At 42.5% G+C, this 20,273-nt stretch overlaps 1 protein-coding gene across 2 annotated transcripts; it reads right to left on the reverse strand.

The window, feature by feature from the left end:
* Window positions 1-166: 166 nt before the first annotated feature.
* On the reverse strand, window positions 167-16,500 carry LOC106602493 (uncharacterized). 2 transcript variants are annotated; one of them, XM_045717534.2, is made up of 7 exons: window positions 15,969-16,500; window positions 15,449-15,579; window positions 15,091-15,252; window positions 12,737-12,889; window positions 12,238-12,349; window positions 9,596-9,720; window positions 167-6,305 (listed from the first exon to the last, which is right to left on the reverse strand). In XM_045717534.2, the coding sequence occupies exons 1-7, from the start codon at window positions 16,243-16,245 to the stop codon at window positions 5,358-5,360; spliced, it is 1,908 nt and encodes a 635-aa protein (XP_045573490.1). In that variant the 5' UTR covers window positions 16,246-16,500; the 3' UTR covers window positions 167-5,357. The 2 variants fall into 2 exon arrangements, with proteins under 2 accessions (XP_045573490.1, XP_014050636.1); XM_014195161.3 differs by lacking the exon at window positions 167-6,305 and having other exon boundaries at window positions 8,404-9,720; window positions 15,969-16,499.
* Window positions 16,501-20,273: the final 3,773 nt, after the last annotated feature.

Raw genomic sequence — 20,273 nt, forward strand, 5'->3', positions numbered from 1 at the left:
AGACAAAATTAAAAGGGCCTATTTATATAACGAATATGAATTCGGAGGGCAGAAATGATTAGATATTAAAGCATTAGACCTCTCACTAAAGGCATCAGTCATACAAAAGTTATACTTAAATCCAAAATGGTTCTCTAGTAAATTAGTAAGAATGTCTCACCCCATGTTCAAGAATAGTCTTTTTCCCTTTATTCAGATTACAACTGATCACTTTCAGTTATTCAGTTATCTCCAAAATATCGTTATTTTTTAAACAAGCCTTAGAAAGTTGTTTGCAATTTCAGTTTAATCCACCTAAAAAGACAGAAAAAAATAATACAACAAATATTGTGGTAAAACTCAAATATACTAATTGATAATAAAAAAAAACATTTATCAAAAAAATCGTGAAAAAAGGTATAATTTTTGTAAATTATATCATAAATAGGACTGGTGGAGTTATGTCACACATGCAGTTAACACAGACATATGGAAATGTCTGCTCTACCCAAAATTACAACCAACTAATTGTCACATTAGCACAAAAATGGAAGAGGCAAGTGGAAGGGGGAAAAAGTAAGGAACTTGTCTGTTGGGCCCTGCATTAAAGACCAAAAATGGTTAAAAAAATTGTGATAAATAAAAATATATACCAATTTCATTCAAAGACCAAAAAATTGACAACTGTGCCATGTAAATCGCAAAATAGTTGGGAAGAGATTTTCAATGTGCCGATTCCATGGCACATGGTTTATGAATTGACACGCAAAATGACGCCAGATTCAAAACTTCAATTTTTTCAATTTCAATTATTATACAAAATTCTTGCAACCAATAGAATATATATATGTATGTATGTGTGTGTGTGTGTGTGTGTGTGATTGTGTGTGTGTGTGTGTGTGTGTGTGTGTGTGTGTGTGAGGGATACAATCTTCCCAGCTCTGCAGATTTTGCTGCGAGGAGGAAGAGACATTAGATCATTTATTTTGGTACTGTCCATATGGAGCTTGTTTTTGGTCACAGGTCCAGGAATGGCTGAAGAATTGCAACATTTACCTAGAACTAATGCTGCAGATAGCAATACTGGGTGATTTGAAAAGTCATAGTCAATTGATCAATAATATAATCATTATTTTAGAATTTTTTTATCTTTAATTTACAATCTGTAGAAGCTATGAAAATAAAAAGGTTCAGTACTTTTGTGAAGCATCACAGCACAGTTGAAAAATATATGGCAAATAGAAATCCAAAATGGATGGTGTTAAGAGATAGATGGGTGGGGTTGAATGGAGCTGAAGGGTGGGACTAATAACAACAAGATAACCACTGTAAAACATACGGGTCTGTAAAATAGGTTCAGAAATGTTGTGAAATAGCACAGTTACAAACTGGATGGACATCGGAAATAGAGGAAGGACTAAAAACAAACAAAACATAACTATTGTAAAATAGATCATGTATATAATATGTATAAACTGAAGGTAGAAGCCTAAGTGTTATTGTTTCTTAGTTTACTCCAATTGGGGGAGGGGTGGTAGGGTTTGCGGGGCATAATAAAGGTATAGTAAAAAAAAGTGTGTTACAAAAAAATATATGGGGGATTGGAAATTTTGCAGACAATTACATTGATGTAAGCAAAAATCTATCTGCAATATTAAAGCTGATCCACCCCCTGAAAAAAAAACACACAAAAAACGCACACCTGTCTATATAAGGTCCCACAGTTGACAGTGCATGTCAGCGCAAGAACCAAGTCACGAGGTCGAAGGAATAGTCCGTAGAGCTCCGAGACAGGATTGTGTTGAGGAACAATCTGGGGAAGGGTTCCAAAAAATGAAGGTCATTGAAGGTCCCCAAGAACACAGTGGCCTCCATCATTCTTAAATTGAAGAAATTTGGAACCACCAAGACTCTTCCTAGAGCTGGCTGCCTGGGCCAAACTGAGAAATCGGGGGAGAAAGGCCTTGGTCAGGGACGTGACCAAGAACCCGATAGTCACTCTGTCATAGCTCCAGGGTTCCTCTGTGGAGATGAGAGAACCTTCCAGAAAGATAACCATCTCTGCAGCACTCCACCAATCAGGCCTTTATGGTAGAGTGGTCAGACGGAAGCCACTCCTCAGTAAATGGCACATGACAGCCCGCTTGGAGTTTGCCAAAATGCACCTAAAGTACTCTCAAACCGTAAGAAAGAAGATTCTCTGGTCTGATGAAACCAAGATTGAACTATTTGGCCTGAATGCCAAGCGTCACATCTGGAGGAAACCTGGCACCTTCGATACAGTGAAGCATGGTGCTGGCAGCATCATGCTGTGGAGATGTTTTTCCAGAGGCAGGGACTGGGAGACTAGTCATGATCGAGGGAAAGATGACGGAGCAAAGTACCGAGAGTTCCTTGATGAAAACCTGCTCCAGAGCACTCCGGACCTCAGACTGAGGCGAAGGTTCCCCTTCCAACAGGACAACGACCCTAAGTACAGCCAAGAAAAAGCAGGAGTGGCTTCGGGACAAGTCTCTGAATGTCCTTGAGTGGCCCAGCCAGACCGGACTTGAACCCGATCAAACATCTCTGGAGAGACCTGGAGAGCTGTCCAGTGACACTCCCCATCCAACCTGACAGAGCTTGAGAGGATCTGTAGAGAAGAATGGGAGAAACTCTCCAAATATAGGTGTGCCAAGCTTGTAGCATCATGCCCAAGAATACTCAAGGCTGTAATCGCTTCTAAAGGTGCTTCAACAAAGTACTGAGTAAAGGGTCTGAATACTTATGTAAATGTGATCTTTTCATTTTTTCGAAAAAACCTGTTTTTGCTTAGTCATTATTGGGTATTGTGAGTAAATTGATGAGGGGGAAAAAAAACGATTTAATCAATTTTAGAATAAGGCTGTAACGTAAGAAAATGAAGGGTTCTGAATACTTTACGAATGCACTGTATACTGACTGTACCCTGATGATTCAACCCTATATGTGTCAGCAACCACAGCTAGTGAAATCACTGCAACCCTAAACAAAGAGTTGAAGTCCGTTTTAGAATAGGTGGCCAGTAATAGACTAGTCCTGAACATCTCTAAAACTAAGAGCATTATATTTTGTAAAAATCATTCCCTCAAATCATTTAAGTTCTATACCTCATCTGAATCTGATCATGAATAATGTGGCCGTTGAGCAAGTTGAGGAGACTAAATTACATGGTGTGACCTTGGATTTATTAAAAAAATATATTTAACCAGGAAAAGATTGTAAACTGGCATGGTCAAAACATATTCATTGAGTGGTTGTAAAGATGGGGAGAGGTCTGTTTAAAGAGATGATTGGCTTTTTTGACACCACACTCCGCATATAAAGGCTCTAGTTTTATCTTATCTTGATTATTGCCCAGTCAGGTGCTGCAAAGGACATAGAAAAACTGAAGCTGGCCCAGAACAGAGTGGAACGTCTTGCTCTTCACTGTAATCAGAGGGCTAATATCAATACTATACATACCAGTCTCTCTTGGCTAAAAGTAGAGCAGAGACTGTTTCTTATGAAAAAAGGTGATGCAGTCAATGTGTTAAATTCCAAATTCTTTGCATTGTCAACTTACACACAGCTCTGACACACACACTTAGCCTACCAGACATACCACTAGGGGACTTTTCACAGTCCCCAAATCCAGAACAAATTCAAGAAATGTACAGTATTATATAGAGCCATGATTACATGGAACTCTCTTCCATCTCAAATTGCTCAAGTTTACAGCAAACCTGTTTAAAAAAAAACAGATTAATGAACATCTCACGGCACAGCACCTCTCCCTTATTTGACCTAGAGTTTTTGTGTGTATGTACTCATTTGTAATCTGTGTGACATTTTAAATGTATGTAGTTCTGTCCTTGAGCTGTTCTTGACTATTAATGTTCTTATTGTATCATGTTTTGTGTGGACCCCAGGAAGAGAACCTGATGCATTTGCAACAGTTAATGGGGACCCTAATAAAATACCAATACATCTCAAACCACACTGCTATGATTTCTCCCCATTGTGGACCTTCCCACTGTCTGATAAGGATACTCAGGAAGGCGAAGCTCTTGAAACATACACATATATACATAGGTATGTGGACACCCTTCAAATGAGTGGATTTGGCTTTTTCAGCCACACCCATTGCTGACAGGTGTATAACATTGAGCACACCGACATGCAATCTCCACAGACAAACACTGGCAGTGGAATGGCCTTACTGAAGAGCTTAGTGACTTTCAACGTGGCACTGTCATAGGATGCCACCTTTCCAACAAGTTAGTTTGTCAAAGTTCTGCCCTGCTAGAGCTGCCCCGGTCAACTGTAAGAGCTGTTATTCTGAAGTGGAAACGTCTAAGAGCAACAACGGCTCAGCCGTGAAGTGGTAGGCCACACAAGCTCACAGAACCGGACCGCCGAGTGCTGAAGAACGTAGCATGTAAAGATTGTTTGTCCTCGGTTGCAACACTCACTACCCAGTTCCAAAATGCCTCTGAAAGCAACGTCAGCACAAGAACTGTTCGTCGGGACCTTCATATGAAATGGGTTTCCATAGCCAAGCAGCCGCACACAAGCCTAAGATCATCATGCGCAATGCCAAGCGTCGGTTGGAGTGGTGTAAAGCTCGCCGGCATTGGACTCTGGAGCAGTGGAAACGCATTCTCTGGAGTGATGAATCACGCTTCACCATCTGGAAGAACGACTTCACCATCTGGCAGTCCAATGGATGAATCTGGGTTTGGTGGATGCCACGAGAACGCTACCTGCCCGAATGCATAGTGCCAACTGTAAAGTTTGGTGGAGGATGAATAATGGTTTGGAGCTGTTTTTCATGGTTTGGGCTAGGCCCTTAGTTCCAGTGAAGGGAAATGTTAACGCTACATCATACAACAACATTCTAGAAGATTCTGTGTGTCCAAGTTTGTGGCAACAGTTTGGGGAAGGCCCTTTCCTGTCTCAGCATGACAATGCCCCCGTGCACAAAGTGAGGTCCATACACAAATGGTTTGTTGAGATCGGTGTGGAAGAACTTGACTGGCCTGCACAGAACCCTGACCTCAACCCCATCGAACACCTTTGGGATGAATTGGAACGCCGACTGCGAGCCAGATCTAATCGCTTAACAACAGTGGCCGACCTCACTAATGCTCTTGTAGCTGAATGGAAGCAAGTCCCCGCAGCAATGTTCCAACATCTAGTGGAAAGCCTTACTAGAAGAGTGCAGGATGTTATAGCAGCAAAGGGGAGACCATATAAATGCCCATGATTTTGGAATGAGATGTTCGACGAGCATGTGTCCACATACTTTTGGCCCTGTAGTGTTTGGGAGCTAAAGAATGGTTCCCAGATATCCCCTGCGTAAAACTCAAGCCACACTGCTATGATTTCTCCCCTTTGTGGACACTCCTATGTCTGGTAAGGTTAGTCAGGAAGGAGAAGCTCTTGTGACATAGTTTGCACTTGAAGGGCCTCTCCTTGGTGTGAACTGTCTGGTGCTTCTTCACATAGTTCGCCTCAGTAAAGCGCTTCCCACACGTGGGGCAGGCGTATGGCTTGTCAGCGTCCGTCCAAATGCTCAGCCTCCCACGTTGTGACCCGATGACACCAGAGGAGGTAGAAGCAGGAGCCACCGCCCTCAGGTGGTTAGTCTTTGAGCTCCCTCCTTGACCTCTAGTCATTGTTTGGGTGTTGTTGGGATTGTGTGCTGTGTTATAAGCAAGGTACATCTCGTGGGGAACGCCCATCCTGACCCTGTCTGTGTTGGTGGGGTAACCATAAGGTAACTGAGGAAGGCTAGACCCAGGTCCAGGCTTTCTATGAACCCAGTCACCAGGCATTAGACGAGACCCTGAAGAAGACAGACTTCCTGAAAGGCTACCATCAGGAGGGTCGCCCACCACCCTCTTAGAAGGCTGAAGCTCAGGGTGACCTGCTCTGTTCATCATGGATACTGTGTTGTTTGTATCATAGGAACAGGACGGTCTATCTCTATCAGCCCCAGGCCCTGCTCCATCCCTGCACTGAGAATGTGAAGAGAAGGGTCTGGGCTGCAGACTAGATCCCTGATTGGAGCCTCTGTCTCTCTGATGACCACCAGGACTGAGGTTGTTCAGTCCCCCTGTCCACTGGTTGTGTTCTGTGTAGTGGTGGTGGTGGTGGAGTCTCTGTCCCTCACGGTTGGGTCCTGGTTCCGACTTGGGAAGGAAGATTGACGGCTCTTGATCCACTGTCCTGATTCGAGGCCAAGGTTTGTGACCAGCCGCCTCAGAGGTCCAGTCTCTTCCGCCAGCAACACCTGATATCAGCAGGTCTTCATGGACTGCAGACTGTAAACACAAATTGTACAGAAGAGAATATAAAGGTTTATATAAGAAACAATTTGCTGTACACAAAGAAACATGACATGATATTATAAAATATCATGTTTAGCAACGGAGGCCAGAACAAATGGACGCTTTTCGCCGGCAGCTTTCATCAGCGGCACCCGCAGAACTTTTGTCACTACGAACATTTGAACTGAGCACACCCATTTCTCTTTCTATGATAAAACATTAACCACAGTCAATAGAACAAGCTCCCCAAGGAGCGAAAAGATGCAGAAACGATTCTACAGACACTGCCGATTTGGAAACAACTCTGGTTGAAACCAATGTACTACAGTCCTTCAAAAAGAAATGATCAATGCTATAAGTTGTGTAACATCTGTCAATGGTATTACATGCCTACGATTGAAAAAAATACAAGGAAAGAAAACCCGCCAAAAGAATAAGGATGGCTCCTTATATTTGTAAACTCATCAAAAAAAGAAACATCCCTTTTTCAGGATCCTGTCTTTCAAAGATAATTTGTAAAAATCAAAATAACTTCACAGATCTTCATTGTAAACGGTTTAAACACTGTTTCCCATGCTTGTTCAATGAACCATAAACAATGAATGTACATGCACCTGTGGAACGGTCGTTAAGACACTAACAGCTTACAGACGGTAGGCAAATATGGTCAAAGTTATGAAAACTTAGGACACTAAAGAGGCCTTTCTACTGACTCTGAAAAACACCAAAAGAAAGATGCCCAGGGTCCCTGCTCATCTGCGTGAACGTGCCTTAGGCATGCTGAAAGGAGGCATGAGGACAGCAGATGTGGCCAGGGCAATAAATCGCAATGTCCGTACTGTGTGACACCTAAGACAGCGCTACAGGGAGACAGGACGGACAGCTGATCGTCCTCGCAGTGGCAGACCATGTGTAACGATCGGTACATCCTAACATCACACCTGCGGGACAGGTACAGGATGGCAACAACAACTGCCTGAGTTACACCAGGAACTCACAATCCCTCCATCAGTGCTCAGACTGTTCGCAATAGGCTGAGAGAGGCTGGACTGAAGGCTTGTAGTCCTGTTGTAAGGCAGGTCCTCACCAAACATCACCGGCAACAACGTAACCTATGGGCACAAACCCACCGTCACTGGACCAGACAGGACTGGCAAAAAGTGCTCTTCACTGACGATTCGCGGTCTTGTCTCACCAGGGGTGATGGTCCGATTCACGTTTATTGTCAAAGGAATGAGCGTAACACCGAGGCCTGTACTCTGGAGCGGGATCGATTTGGAGGTGGAGGGTCCGTCATGGTCTGGGGCAGTGTGTCACAGGCTCATCCTGACATGACCCTCCAGCATGACAATGCCACCAGCCATTCTGCTCATTCTGTGCGTGATTTCCTGTAAGACAGGAATGTCAGTGTTCTGCCATGGCCAGCGAAGAGCCCGGATCTCAATCCCATTGAGCACGTCTGGGACCTGTTGGATCGGTGGGTGAGGGCTAGGGCCATTCCCCCCAGAAATGTCCGGGAACTTGCAGATGGCTTGGTGGAAGAGTGGGGTAACATCTCATAAAGAACTGGCAAATCTGGTGCAGTCCATGAGGAGGAAATGCATTGCAGTACTGGTGGCCACACCAGATACTGACTGTTACTTTTGATTTTGACACCCCCCTTTGTTCAGGGACACATTATTCAATTTCTGTTAGTCACATGTCTGTGGAACTTGTTCAGTTTATGTCTCAGTTGTTGAATCTTATGTTCATATAAATATTTACATGTTAAGTTTGTTGAAAATAAACGCAGTTGACAGTGAGAAGACGTTTCTTTTTTTGCTCAGTTTATAATAAATCGTTTAGTTCCTCCAAATGTGGGAAGGTGGAGGTTTGGTAAAATAATAAATAAAGTCTAGCCAATCTCTAACACTGATTTCAAGTACCTAACAATATGGAGCCAATGTCCATATGTGTTGATTAAAAAATGAAGTATAATGTTTTGGTTAGACTGAGAAAGGCAACTCAGTCCCTAAAATAATACAAAAATAACCAAGTCAGTCAGCACAGTCAATATTGTATTTCATTTCAACAAAATGGTCATACACTAACATAACTTTGAAGTACAGTACTTTTATTGCACAAAACGATACGTGACAAGTATAATAACTTTTCTCACTACGGTAACACTTTACATTTTCTGTAAATCTGGTACACTCGCTTTGATAAATTCATTTGAGAATACTTTGGAAAAGGTTCAACATTACATTACACATATTTTCACAACTTTACACCAGTGAAGAATTCTTACAGACACCTTCACACCAACCATCACCATATACTCTACTCTGCCTTATCATACTCATTCTTTCCTCGGTTCACTTCATTCAGTTCCCTACTACATCCAAAACCAAGGGAATGAATTACAAACTAACTAGTACTACATTACATGTTAACACTACACACTATACATGGGCCGTGTGCATTTTCTGCTGGTGTATCCTGAGGTAGCTCCTCTCTGAGAACCTCTTCCCACAGTGCGTACAGGCAAACGGCCTCTCTCCCGTGTGGACCTTCAGGTGCATCTTCAGCTGGTGCTGGTGGGAGAACCTCTTCTCACACTGGGGGCAGCTGTAGGGTTTCTCCCCTGTGTGGACCCTCTGGTGTCTCTTTAGGTGACCAGCCTGGGCAAAGCGCATGTGACAATGGGTACAGCTGTAGGGTTTCTCCCCCGTGTGCATCCTCTGGTGGATCTCCACCTGTTTGGGGAAACTGAAGGCTTTCCCACAGAAAGAACACGGGAAGCGCTTCTCTTTTCCACCGGATTTACAGATAGTGTTACTACTACTACTGTCATTTGTCATCGGGCTTAAATAGCCATTTAGTGTTGAGGCTCTGGCATTGTCTGAAGTCTGGTTTAACATAAGGTGAGTGTGAGGAGGACGAAGGCCAGGGAGTGCCTGTGTTGTCGCAAGGTCCATGTTCCAGTTGATAGATCCTATAGAAGGCAGGCTGAAGGCAGCAACTGTTAGGTGGTTAACCAGAGGGGCCATCAGTGTCTCTGAATCACAACTATAGGAGCAGGACGGAGCATCACTAGCCGAGTCTGTGTCTGTTGTTCTCTCCCCCCGTATACAGACACCTCCCCGTCCCTGCGGACCAAATCTACGCCTCGCCCTGGTCTCAGCCAGTCTGTTGTTATGGAGACTAAGTTTGGTTGTTTTGTGCTCGACTGTCTGTTTCTGGTTGTGGTTAACAGTGTTGTTCCCCAGCCCAGAGTTGAGGACGCTGTCCCATCCACTGACCTCCACTATGTCACCTCTGGTCCTGGCCTTCTCAGTGATGTCCCCTGGGCCCTTGGTTGCACCCGTCTGGTTCTGGGAATCCAAGATGGCCGCCCAGTCTCCCCTGTTAGCCTCCAGCCAACCACCTGCAAGAAAAGGTTAGAATATAGACTTATTTAGATTTTTTTTGTCACTTACCAGGTCAAGTTTATACATTATAATTTTTGTTTTTGTATGTAAACATAAGTTGTATTGATTAAATTTTTTGAATGAAGAAAAAATAGCCAGTTGCATCACTATTCCCATTGAAGATCTATTACTGTATGTAGGCTATATGTACACTGAGTATACAAAACATGCTCTTTCGATGACATAGAGATGACATAGACTGAAAGGGAGGAGACAGGTTAAAGAATGATTTTTAAGCCTTGAGACAATTGAGACATGGCTTGTTTATGTATGTGTGCCATTTCAGATGGTGAATGGGCAAGAGAAAAGATTTAAGTGCCTTTGAACGGGGTTTGGTAGTAGGTGCCAGGCATAGGGCTGTTGCGGGGACCGTATTACCGCCACATCGGCGGTCACGAGTCATGAAGGCAGTCAAATTCCATGTGACTGTTTAGTCATGGTAATAAGGCTTCTCCAAGCTCTGATGCTGCTGCTGGTCATTAGCGGCCTACCAAACTTGCTAACTGCCTGGTACTCAGCATTCTATTGTCCCTCTAATCACTCTTACATTGCAAATGTAATCAAAAATCAAATCAAACACTTCATGAGAGCCCATGAGCTCATGTTGCGCAACATTTCAATAGGCTATGCAATTGCTTTCTATAGGCTTGGCCTACTATATTTATTTCGCAACTTCCCTAATATTAAGCACATTGCTTCTCTTTACAACAGGAGTATAGCCTACCTAGTTGAGATGAAAATGAAGCACGGGGAACAATGTCCTGTATTCGCTATTTAAGTGCATAGATGACATGTATTTGTTCCCGCTGCCCGTTTCGATACAGGTGCATGATAATGGCCGATTCTAAATCAAAACAAATTTCACACATTATTTAGAGACAAGATTAAATCAAGAATAGTCTGATGGGTGACAATATTAGCCTATCACTTGTGAATTATAAACTCAGCAAAAAAGGTCATGGTCTGGGGCGGTGTGTCACAGCATTGTCGGACTGAGCTTGTTGTCATTGCAGGCAATCTCAACGCTGTGCGTTACAGGGAAGACATCCTCCTCCCTCATGTGGTACCCTTCCTGCAGGCTCATCTTGACATGACCCTCCAGCATTACAATGCCACCAGCCATACTGCTTGTTCTGTACGTGATTTCCTGCAAGACAGGAATGTCAGTGTTCTGCCATGGCCAGCGAAGAGCCCGGATCTCAATCCCATTGAGCACATCTGGGACCTGTTGGATCGGAGGGTAAATGTGGACAGTTCTTTCAATATCTTCAATATGCACCTCGGAAATGGATAAGGATGCACGTAGTTGCGTCCCCCGATGTGTGTCTTCACTTGTAGCCTGTGAGAAAGACCTGATCACGTGACAGAGCGCGCAGCACTCCAGGAGAAGGGCACAACTGCCACTGGCTGCAAAAGGCATGGATTGTTTTAGGGTGCATTACGGCCACACAAAGGGGATACCGCCGTGAAATTCTAGGCATTATCAAATGCTTGTCAAATTGTGAATGCGTGACTAATGTAGCGCGTGTACAGCGTGCGCAAAAAAACTAAGCAGAGCACATGCCTTTCAAGCAACTTTTTTCAAATCATCATTAGTGTCCTCATGCAGCAGTACAATGTATTAAAAATCAAAACATATAGCCCAACATTTGTAGAACAACTAAAGGGACATTAATAACCCTAAATTAAGCATATAGGAGTACCTATTTCTTTGTTAACCACTCAACCCAGAATAGCCGCATGTGCGCACTCCCTCAAATAATTTGGAGAAAATATCCTTTATTCTGCTTTGTTCAATTGTATTCTTCATACTATAAAATAATGCCACGGAATTCTAAGAAAATCTTGTCTGCTAAATGAACTAGTGTAGCCCACAGCCATTTGGCATAGCCAGATCAGGACCTAACATAAGGACAATTCAGAGTATGCTATTCTGTTCTTCTGAAATAGACTACATTTTCTTCATATCATGCTTTAGAGCTGTCTAAAATAAATAATGGATTTATTGTGATGGTGTAGGCTATATTAAATTGATTTATTAGACTTTTTAAAATGTAGATGTTCCAAAGGTCAACATCAGTGGGCTATGTGTGGTAGCCAGGAGATGCTAAATGTGTTTGTTAATTAACGGTCAATTACCGTGAGACCAACAGTTATTTGCCACCGGCTGATGGCACTTAGCCAGGCACACCGGTTTGTGTCAAGAACTGCAATGCTGCTAGGTATTTCACGCTCAACAGTTTCCCGTGTGCATCAAGAATGGTCCACCACCCAAAGGACATCCAGCCAACTTGACACAACTGTGGGAAGCATTGGAGTCAACGTGGGCCAGCATCCCTGTGGAACGCTTATTATACCTTGTAGAGTCCATGCCCTGACGAATTGAGGCTGTTCTGAGTGGGGAGGGGAGGTTATAACTCAATATTAGGAAGGTGTTCTTAATGTTTGGTACACTCAGTGTATTTCTCCCTTACCTTGATCCCCCATCTTTAGTTCACTCAGCAGATCAATGCTCTCTGGTCCATCTTCTATTGTCTCCTCTTTGACTATCAGCAGATCAGGCTTCCCATCCTCCATGTCTACTGACTGTAAGAGATACAGAGTGAGAGGATGTTGGATCAAGAAATCTGATATGAGCACCCTGCTATGGAGCATCTTCTGATTGGGCAATGAGGGACTGCTATTAATACTATGCAAACGTGTTAGTTGATTTGATTACTTGACACTCTTTAATGGTTTGATAATTCAAAGGCATGGTCCCACAATCAATCAAGAAAGACCTGGCCCCGTATCCACAAAGAGTCTCAAAGTAGAAGTGCTGACCGAGAATCAGGTCCCCACCCATCTACATAGCCTTATTCATTACGATCTAAAAGGCTAAACTGATCCTAGATCAGCACTCCTACTCTGAAAGGCTTTGTGGAACCGTCCCTAACCTAATACCATATAGACAGTAGTTTACAGTGGGCGTACCTCAGTGAGACTGTGAGTGGTCCTGTGCTGCTCAGTGGGTTCAGGAGGAGGTGTAGTCTGGTTGTCCTCCATGACCATGTTCCCCTCAGGGTTCCCCAGACCCTCCTCACACCCCTCCTCTTTCACCAGCAACACCTCTGGACCCTCCTCCTCCTGGAAGAGAGAGGTGATACAGATTACACAGACATACACTCCCTCAGGTACATACACACACAAGATAATAAACACACTCCACATGGAGGGGCCACACTTGCAAACATAAGCAAGCATTTAAAGTTAAACAGGTTCTCACGTAGAAAATGCACATCAGCCAATTAAAATGTTTGTTTTACTTGCATGTGACAGAAAGCTAAATTGTAGCTGGTCCCATCAGATAACATGGCACACATTAGCCCTTTGCTAACCTCACCAGGTGGCAACGATTAAATCCCGGCACAACTTCTGCAGCCAATTAAAGTCGTAGACATAGTTGGATGTGTTCATGGAAGCGTCCTTAGCAATAAGGCTGTCACGTGCATTTCATTGACTTGTCAAATTGCTCTCTGTGTAAAGTGCTTAGTCCATGTAATTTTCGCAGATCGTGGCAAAGGGTTCGAATCTCACATGAGTCGCCTCCCGCACACACAAATGCACTGCTATTGTCAAATAATCATATTGCATAGGCTATATTACATGGACGTGTACACCTAAATGTAGGCCAAAGTTTTATATGCATTTTCATAATCTCCTTTGTCACGTGTTATGAATTGTCTCAAGGCTTAAAAGTCCTTCTTTAACCTGTCTCCAGCCCTTCATCTACACTGATTGAAGTGGATTTAACAAGTGACATCAATAACGGATCATAGCTTTCACCTGGTCAGTCTATGTCATAAAAGAGCAGGTGTTCTTAATGTTTTGTACACTCAATGTATATTAAAGGGAGTCTCAATGAAAGTCAGAATAAAAAGTCCCATTTTGTGTTTATTAAACATAAACATGAGTTAAATACACCATATGTCTAAACCAAAACTATATTCACTTTCTCATTACAAAAGTGTCTTGGGAAAAATGTTTATTGTTGAATGGAAGTAATGAAATAGGCATTTGTAAACATTACAGTACAAACACTATGTAAAATACTTTTCAGACTTATATATCACACAATGTCTGGATGCAATATTCTAACCAGGAATATTCAACACTGAAATCTGTGACTCTCATTATTCCAAATGCATCTGTGGATCTTTTCTGCTGACAATTCTTTAAATATTTTTTTATTTATGCAGGCTTTGATATAAACGTCAGAAGCTATCGAGTGGAATAGGTATGTTTCTATGCTATAGAGTGGAATGTTTTTTCTGCTGGTGTATCCTGAGGTAGCTCCTCTCTGAGAACCTCTTCCCGCAGTGTGTACAGGCAAACGGCCTTTCTCCAGTGTGGACCTTCAAGTGCATCTTCAGTTGACCAGCCTGTGCGAAGCGCATGTGACACTGTGAACAGCTGTATGGTTTCTCCCCTGTGTGGATCCTCTGGTGCCTCTTCAGGGTGTCCTGGCGAGAGAACCTCTTCTCACACTGGGTACAGCTGAATGGTTTCTCTCCTGTGTGGATCCTCTGGTGCCTCTCCACCTTCTGGGAGCTGCTGAAGCCTTTGTTACAGAACATGCAGAGGAACCGTTTCTCTTTACTATTGCCTGATGTGGCTCCCCCTCCCTGAGCCTGGACTCTAGCCCTGTCGTTTGAGTTCAATACCTGATCGAAAAGGACACAGCCGTGTGAATCGGAAGGTGCCATCAACGTGGACACTGGGTAGCGATCCTTGAACACGTGTAAAGGGGAGTGGGTGGCGACATTTAGATTTGTCTCCAAGCTTTCCCTGTAATCTAAGAAATCTCTGCCCTGTGAGTGTCCGTCTCCAAGGAGACTATCTGCATTCCATGTGGGAGGAACGTCGCCCTCCACTTTTACAGTCACCTCATCTGCTAATATAACCTCCTCTTTCTTATCTAGGCACCCTTCAGAGTATGCATTACTACTGCGCCGATTCCAGTCCCCTCTAGACAGATCAGTCTGTGTCTCTAAACCCAAGGGCATGTTGCCAGGGTCCATCTCTGTATTGTAAGAACAAGACGGATCATCACTGGCAGTGTCTAACGCGTCACCATCACCATCCCCACGGGAATTAACCGTCCTCTGGCTCTGGTGAAATACTGGTAAATACTCTGAACCAGGAGCAGGAGGACTGCCCAGTTTACCCAGCCCCGGTCTCTCTGGATCTGATCTATGGTCAGATCCTGGGTGTAGGAGCCTGTGTGTTACAGTTAAAGTCTTGGTGTCTGTCTCTGACTTGAGGACGGCGTTCTGTGTTCCACTGACCTCCGTGATGCTGCGTCGGGTCCTGGGCTGCGCTTGGTTGGTGGGGTCCTCCGTGGCTGCAGAGGGCGCTCCAGACTGAATTTCTCTGATGTTCCGTGGGTCCTCCTCTCCTTCAGACCTCTCCTGCTTGACCCCAGGACCTGCAGCCTCTGCATCTGCAGACTGACACAAGAAGATAACAATATCATCTCACAAGCTTCCTTATGGCAGATTTAAAAAAAATAATGTTTTACCTTTATTTAACTGAGGATAAATGACGATGTTACATGTAAGCAAGTGAATAGCTGAGGGGAGATTTTCTGAAATAAACAGGCCACATTTGCTAACTGTAATTTCTGTGTAACACTATTACACTAACCTCAATCACCATACAATTCTGGGATGTGGTTCCACTCCCCTCATCAACAGTGATTGGTTGTTCATCTCTCCATGTATATTGTTCCGCTGGCTTCACAAAGCTTCTGTGGCCTCCAGTGAGATGTCCTTCACCTGAGAGTGTGATTTGGAGAAAAGAGGTGGTTAGGTTAGCTACTGTCAATGCTATATTATACATGTTTGACCCTGTCTACAATTGGTATGGATTTAAGGTAACACTTCTCATAACTTATTGATATACTATTTATTGATTATTTTCCATGCATCTTATAGTTTTCATTTAGTAAATAATGGAAAATGCAGTAAATCAAGAATCTGGTTATAATATGATAATGTCTCTGCACAAGATAGCTAAGTAATCAGGGGATTTATTGTATACGACCCAAAAACGGACAATTCTGGGTAACATCTGAACACATATACAGAGGGGAACGAGGCGACAGGCACTGATCTATAAATGAACGGCGACAGGTCGCACAGCCTCTGCTTTCTGCAAAATGTACCTCTTGCCATTCCTCTGTATCGGTCGAGGATCTTGATACTACTTGGACGACTGGCGAGGACCCGCTCTCGCATTGTCCTCTCTGCGCGCTCCCGTGCAACCTTCAGTTCTAGTAGTTTCCTCCGCAGAGCCCTGTTTTCTTTCTGGCTTTGATTTATTTCCAAACGAAACACTGCATAGTCGTCGTCTACGAGTTTACAGATCTCTGCTACGGCGGCATTCGCTAGCACCTCCATGATGGAGGCTATTTGAGTGTGAAAAACCATACAGTTAGCCATTTTTTGCTAACGTTAGCAGCTAGCTAGCTAGCTAGATAACAGCTATCAACCAAGTCCCGTCTCCAACGTGAATTAAACACAACATGGGGTGTAATGCGATGCAGTTAAATGAGTCATATTTTGAGTCCATGTGTGTTAATACACGTCTAAATAACAACAATAAAAACGATAAGGTGGAAATTGTTTTTTCATAACTGTTCACTTCCGTTTACTTCTTCGTGTGAGTTTCCGGCAGACTAGACGTTGTTTTGCGTATTTCCGCCTTTCACAGGGTTTCCACTAGTTACCACAGCCACAAAGTAACAATTGTCTATCGTAAAAGTTCATTAAAATAAATAAAAAAACGTTTTGGTCTTAATACGTGTGCGTGGGGTAAGGTGACTAGGCATCAGGATAGATAATAAACAGAGTAGCTGGAGCGTTATTTTATTGAAACTTAATTTTAACAGGGAAATAATATTGTGCACTGTATAATACAATATAACCACACATATTGTACACACAATAATTATTTTATATATATAGCACAAATAAAACATCACAAATTACCCTGAAAAACAGTTACATTCCTCCACAAAGTCCCCAATCAATACTTTAAATTGCCCGAATGGCACCAGAACATCAGATGAAATGTGTTTTGAATTTTGTTCCAGCAATACAGTGCATTAAAACTAAAAGCAGATTTACCTCGCTCTGAGGAGACCCTAGGAACCTCAAGAGTTAACCAATCATGTGAATGGTTTAGGAAACTCAGGTGTCTATACTTCAACAACAAAGTTAGATAAAACTGCCGTGTAAGTAGGGCCTTGTAAACAAAAAGGAGTAATGTAGAAATCTACGGGTTTTTAGTGAAGTACAGCAAACCTTTTGATACAGGATACAGTAATGAGTATCAACACTGTAACATGTAACAAAATGAATGGCACTATGGTAGATGGCATCCAAAGGTTTAAGAGTACTAGCAGCTGCACTTTGATAAATAATATCACATTAATCAAGAACAGATAAAGGTTGACTGAATAACCTGCTTAGAGAAAGGCACAATCTGTTTCTGTAGAAAAAGCCAAATCTAAATCTTAATTTCTTGCTCATCTGTATGTCTTTTAAACGTCAAATCCATATCCATCCAAATGCCTAAGTATTTATAAACGGGAATACGTTTGATTGGAGAACCATCTAATGTGTGAACATGTAGTTAATCTGAAACATTCTTACGAGAGGTTAAATTTAGTTTTGCCCGTAATAAGCACAAGTTTTAAATCAGCAAGGGATTCCTGCATAGGTATAAAATCTGACTGTAGTTTAGACACAGCCAATCAACAGTCGTGGCACAGCCAATCAACAATAGCATTGATAGTTTAGACACAGCCAATCAACAATAGCATTGATAATAGTATCATCCACATATACAGTGCATTTGGAAAGTATTCAGACCCCTGGACTTTTCCCACATTTTGTTACATTACAACCTTATTCTAAAATTGATTAAATAGTTTTTTCCACCTCATCAATCTACACACAATACCCCATAATGACAAAGCATAAACAGGTTATTAGACATCTTTATAAAAACTGAAATATAAAATGTACATAAATAGTCAGACCCTTTACTCAGAACTTTGTTGAAGCACTTTTGGCAGCGATTACAGCCTCAAGTCTTCTTAGGTATGAGGGCTACAAGCTTGGCACATTTGGGGAGTATCTCCCATTCTTCTCTGCAGATCCTCTCAAGCTCTATCAGTTTGGACGGGGAGCATTGCTGCCTAGCCAATTTGAGGTCTCTCCAGAGATGCTAGATCTGGTTCAAGTCCGGGCTCTGGCTGGGCCACTCAAGGACATTCGGAGACTTGTCCCAAAACCACCCCTGAGTTGTCTTGTGGCTGTGTGCATAGAGTCGTTGTCCTATTGGAAGGTGAACCTTCGCCCTAGTCTGAGGTCCTGAGTGCTCTGGAGCAGGGTTTGATGAAGGATCTCTCTGTAATAAGGACCCCTTAATCTGAAGTGTTACCTAGTTCAATCTTGGTTTCATCAGACCAGAGAATCTTGTCTCTCATTGTCTGAGAATACCTTAGGTGCCTTTTGACAAAATCCAAGCGGGCTGTCATGTGTCTTCCATCTGACCACTCTACCATAAAGGCCTGATTGGTGCAGTGCTGCAGAGAAGGTTGTCCATCTGGAAGGTTCTCCCATCTCCACAGAGGAACTCTGGAGCTTTGTCAGAGTGACCATCAGGTTCTTGGTCACCTCCCTGACCAAGGCTCTTTTCCCCCGATTACTCAGTTTGGCTGGGCATCCAGCTCTAGGAAGAGTCTTGGTGGTTCCAAACTTCTTCCATTTAAGAATATTGGAGGCCACTGTGTTCTTGGGGACCTTCAATGCTGCAGAAATGTTTTGGTACCCATAATCCTGTCTCAGAGCTCTACAGACAATTCCTTCGACCTCATGGCTTGGTTTTTGCTCTGACATGCACTGTCAACTGTGGGACCTTATATAGATCTGTTCACCCCGCTATCATCCAGAAGGCGAGGTCAGTACAGGTGCATCAAAGCTGGGACAGAGAGGCTGAAAAACAGCTTCTATCTCAAGGCCGTCAGAGTGCTAAATAGCCATCACTAGCTCAGAGAGGCTGCTGCCTAAAAACACATACTTGATATCATTGGCCACTTTAATAAATGGAACACTAGTCACTTTAATAATGTTTACATATGTTGCATTACTCATCTCATATGTATATACTGTATTTTATACTATTCTACTGTATCTTAGTTTATGCCGTTCTGACATTGCTCGTCCATATATTTATATGTTCTTAATTCCATTCATTACTTAGATTTGTGTGTATTGGGTATATGTTGTGAAATTGTTAGATATTACTTGTTATATACTGCTGTAGTGTCAGAACTGTAAGCACAAGCATTTCACTACACCCGCAATAACATTTGCTAAACACGTGTATGTGACCAATAAAAATCTATTTGATTTTGTGTGCTTTTCCAAATCATGTCCAATCAATTGAATTTACCACAGGTGGACTCCAATCATGTTGTAGAAATATCTCAAGGATGATCAATGGAAACAGAATGCACCTGAGCTCAATTTCGAGTCAAAGGTCTGAATACCTTTGTAAATAAGGTATGTATATATATATATGATATATATATATATATATATATATATCAATCTATATATATTTTATTTTATACCAGATTTTTTTTACTTTGTCATTATGGGGTATTGTGTGTATGTAGATTGATGAATAAAAAAAATAAGGCTGTAACGCAACAAAATGTGGAAAAAGTCAAGGGGTCTGAACACATTCTGAATGCACTGTAGATTGACCCCTGTGGTACACCTTTATGTATTTCAAGAAATTCAGACTTAACACCATCAATCACAATGGCCTGAGTTCTGAAACCATAAACAGGCGTCAGAGCTCAGGCCTATCGAGGACAACTTATTCAATAAATTGGCATGATCAACAGTATCAAAAGCTTTTGACAAGTCCACAAACAAAGTGGCACATTTATTTGAGTGTCTTTGACAAGATCATTAAGAACTGAAGTGGGTGCTGTAATAGTTTTATGCCCAGGCCTAAACCATGATTGGTTTAGGCCTGGGCATAGCAAAAAAATACCTTTCTCACATAAAAAAGAACAAAGTTGTACATTTACAAAATATTCCAGAATCTCAGCTAGACATGGAAGCCTTGAAATGGGGTGATAATGATTAAGATCCCTACTATCCCCACCTTTATGGAGTGGCGGCACAAGAGCTGATTTCCATACTTTTTGAATATTTCCTGATAACAGTGTAAAATAAAAAATGTGGGTTATTGAGCCAACAATGATGGGCGCTGCACACTTATGCGGACCAGGATCCAATTGGTCAGCCCTTGTGGATTTATTGTTGTCTATTGCTACCAAAGCATCCAGGCCTTTCTGTAAATGGCCTAAAAGAAAAGATTTGACTATCATTTTTCTGATCATTCAGCAAGTATCGCCTATCAGCATCCAGCCCAATATCATTGT

This window comes from Salmo salar, chromosome 04 (assembly GCF_965601325.2).
Source record: "Salmo salar chromosome 04, fSalSal1, whole genome shotgun sequence".
Classification (NCBI taxonomy): domain Eukaryota; kingdom Metazoa; phylum Chordata; class Actinopteri; order Salmoniformes; family Salmonidae; genus Salmo; species Salmo salar.